Genomic DNA, 2,663 nt, shown 5'->3' with positions numbered 1-2,663 from the left:
TTTACCCTGCAGAGATCTGAGGAGCAGTTAATCATAGTCCTTTAGAAATCTAACGCCAACACAAAAAAAGAGGAACGTGACATATGGAGCTAGATTTGTTTCTTTATTACATGCAAGAAAATAAATTATCTGAGAGAAGAAGAAGAAAAAAATGTTTGAGAGAAAAAGTTTTCATACCCATAGCAAAAAATTATACTTGAGACTTAAAAAAGTTCAAATATTACAGAAGAGGATTGGGGCCACTGGTGAAAAATGTATGTGAGTTCTGACTTTATTCAGAATTCTGAGAATAAAGTCAGAACACACATACATTTTTCACCAGTGGCCCCAATCCTCTTCCGTAAAATCTAAACTTTTTGTTCAATTTTGTTTTCGTTCTGAGAAAAAAAAAAAAAACTCTCTTAAAATACTTTTTTTTAACTCTTAAAATATATATATTTTTCCTATTTCTTTCTCTAAAAAAAAAGAGTTTCTCTCAAAACGTTTTTCTTCTCGCTCTCAAAACCTAAGTCTTTGTTCTCGATGCAATTTCTTGCTCTCGTCTCAGAAGTTTTCTCTCGCTGTGAAAATAATGTCATGTCATGTCATGGCCACGTTCCTATTGGTCTTGGGAGTCCATCTGAATCATTACACCATTGTCACCGGCATAGACGCGTTGCCTTAGTTGAGTGCGGAAGCTAGCGTTAGCTAACTAGCAGCCAGCCTGCTTCTAACTTAATACCTTATAATTATCTAAACCCTTTTTAACAGTCCAACTGAAACACTGGCGGTGAGCTCCAGGTCCGGACCGCCATCAGCGGGGATCGGCCACCGTGGAAACATTAGTGATGGACTTCCGGGCTAAATGAGGGACATCTGGCAACTGAGCAATCCCCGGAAGTGAAACGTCGTCGATATAGACTAATATAGAGATGAATACCTCGAATCAGTGAGCCAGAGCCAACGTGTTTAAATGAATGCTGACAGCGTGGATGACTGATGAACAGTCCATCTGATTACCGAGAGAAGCGGATCCTTCCCTCCCAGGTTGGCCCATCCTTCCTTTCTCCTTCTTCCCAAAAAGCCGACCGATGGAAGACTTGATGCTTTTCTTCTTGCTGGACTTGTGGAGAGAATCTTGGCTGCTGTTGGTGCTGCTGCCATCCGCCGAGAGACTGGAAAGGGACAGGGGGAAATCACTGAGCGGGAAAAAGAAGGATGGTTGGGTTTGTATTTACTGTGCGGCTGCTATACCTGCGAAACTCCCGGGGGTCGTCGAGCATCGCTCCAGGATGGGTGAGGGTCATCCTGTCCAAACGCAGCGCACGAGGAGTGGAAGGAGGCGTCGAGTCGAGGACAGCGAGGGAACGGTCATCGTCTTTGCTGTTCTGAAGAACGAAATGGAAAAAGAGGGCTATTCAAAAACTAATATTTATCTTAGTGATGCTCAGCAACCTAGGAGCTATTTTCCTAATTTCTGTCCTAAGCTGTGTTTTGTTTTGTTTTCCTGCTTTATCGCTTGAACCATTCTGTTCTCAACTCCCACACTAACATTAATACACTCACAGTCACCGCTGACTACATGTTTGGTGTGTGTTGCACCATCTTTGGTAATCCATCCACCTCTTGCAGAAATGCTGGAACCAAAAGTGTGTCTGGCACCAACCGTCATTCCATCCAACAGGTTATTTGAATCAACCTCGCACAATCTAACAAGCTGTTAGTAAGAATAACTGCCCTCCTCTGACCCCGTCTGCATGATTTACACAACTCGCTGTCGGGAGGGAGGTGAAAACACAGAGGCGAGATAATAAAATAAAAAAACGGACGGGAATATAAGCCGTACCTGTCTATCAGTCTCGCGGGCCGGGGAGTGAGGCAGGCGAGGGGTGGAGTGCCCAGAGCTGGGGGGAGAGGGGGAGGCCAGGGTGGAGGATGTGATGGACGAGGGGATGAAGCCCCGTCCTGTGCCGTCTCTCCCCAGGGAGGACGGAGGGATGGGCGGACTGTCCAAAGCCACGCTGACCCGACTCTCGATCTCTTCGGCCCGTAACTCGGTGTTCTCCTTCTCCTCCTGGATCAGCCTGAGATGGAAAGAGGAGGGGGAGTAAAAGAGGAGGGACTGAAACATGTAAAGACTGTACTGGTGTGAAGATCATGCAGCCCTGAACAGATCAGGATGGAGCTAAAGGAACAGTTCCTCATTTTGGAAAATAAGCATATTCGAGAGTTAGATGAGACTCCCATTTCTGTATGATAAATATGAAGCTATGGCGAGAAGTTGGTTAGCTTAGCTTAGCTTAGCTTAGCTTAGCTTATCATAGAGACTGGAAACTAGCTTGTTCTGCCCAAGTTAAAAATGCTGCTTACACACTGATGCACCAGTATTAACAATGTATTAATGTCAGATATAGTAATATATATATAAATCACTGGAGAAAGAGTCATTTTACTTTTGGTACTTTAAATCAAATTTGCTGATATTAGATTTGTACTTCTACTTAAATAAAGATGTGAATCCAGGGCTTCTAGTTATATCAGTAGAGTTCTTAAAGGACTGGAGTACTTCTTCCACAACTGCAGTTTTTCTTCCAGCAGTGTCAGAAAAGTGTTGAAATGTTTGTTTTGAGGCTGGAGTATGTGTTGGTATCATCAGACGAGGTGTTTCTAACACCCCCCCCCCC

The 2,663-nt window shown here is 44.0% G+C and overlaps 1 protein-coding gene across 6 annotated transcripts in view; it reads right to left on the bottom strand.

Moving 5' to 3' along the window:
- ppfia3 (PTPRF interacting protein alpha 3) overlaps positions 1–2,663 on the bottom strand; it is a 31,215-nt gene that overhangs the window by 11,353 nt on the left and 17,199 nt on the right. For all 6 annotated transcript variants that reach the window (XM_032537432.1, XM_032537434.1, XM_032537436.1 and 3 more), the window contains exons 17-19: positions 1,826–2,063; positions 1,234–1,367; positions 1,000–1,154 (exon numbers count right to left, since the gene is read on the bottom strand). In XM_032537432.1, coding sequence (XP_032393323.1) covers positions 1,000–1,154; positions 1,234–1,367; positions 1,826–2,063 — 527 coding nt within the window. The remainder of the gene's footprint in view (positions 1–999; positions 1,155–1,233; positions 1,368–1,825; positions 2,064–2,663) is intronic.

Source organism: Etheostoma spectabile, chromosome 15 (genome assembly GCF_008692095.1).
Source record: "Etheostoma spectabile isolate EspeVRDwgs_2016 chromosome 15, UIUC_Espe_1.0, whole genome shotgun sequence".
Classification (NCBI taxonomy): domain Eukaryota; kingdom Metazoa; phylum Chordata; class Actinopteri; order Perciformes; family Percidae; genus Etheostoma; species Etheostoma spectabile.
The sequence above is the reverse complement of the archived record's forward strand: the minus strand, read 5'-3'. Positions and strand labels throughout refer to the sequence as shown.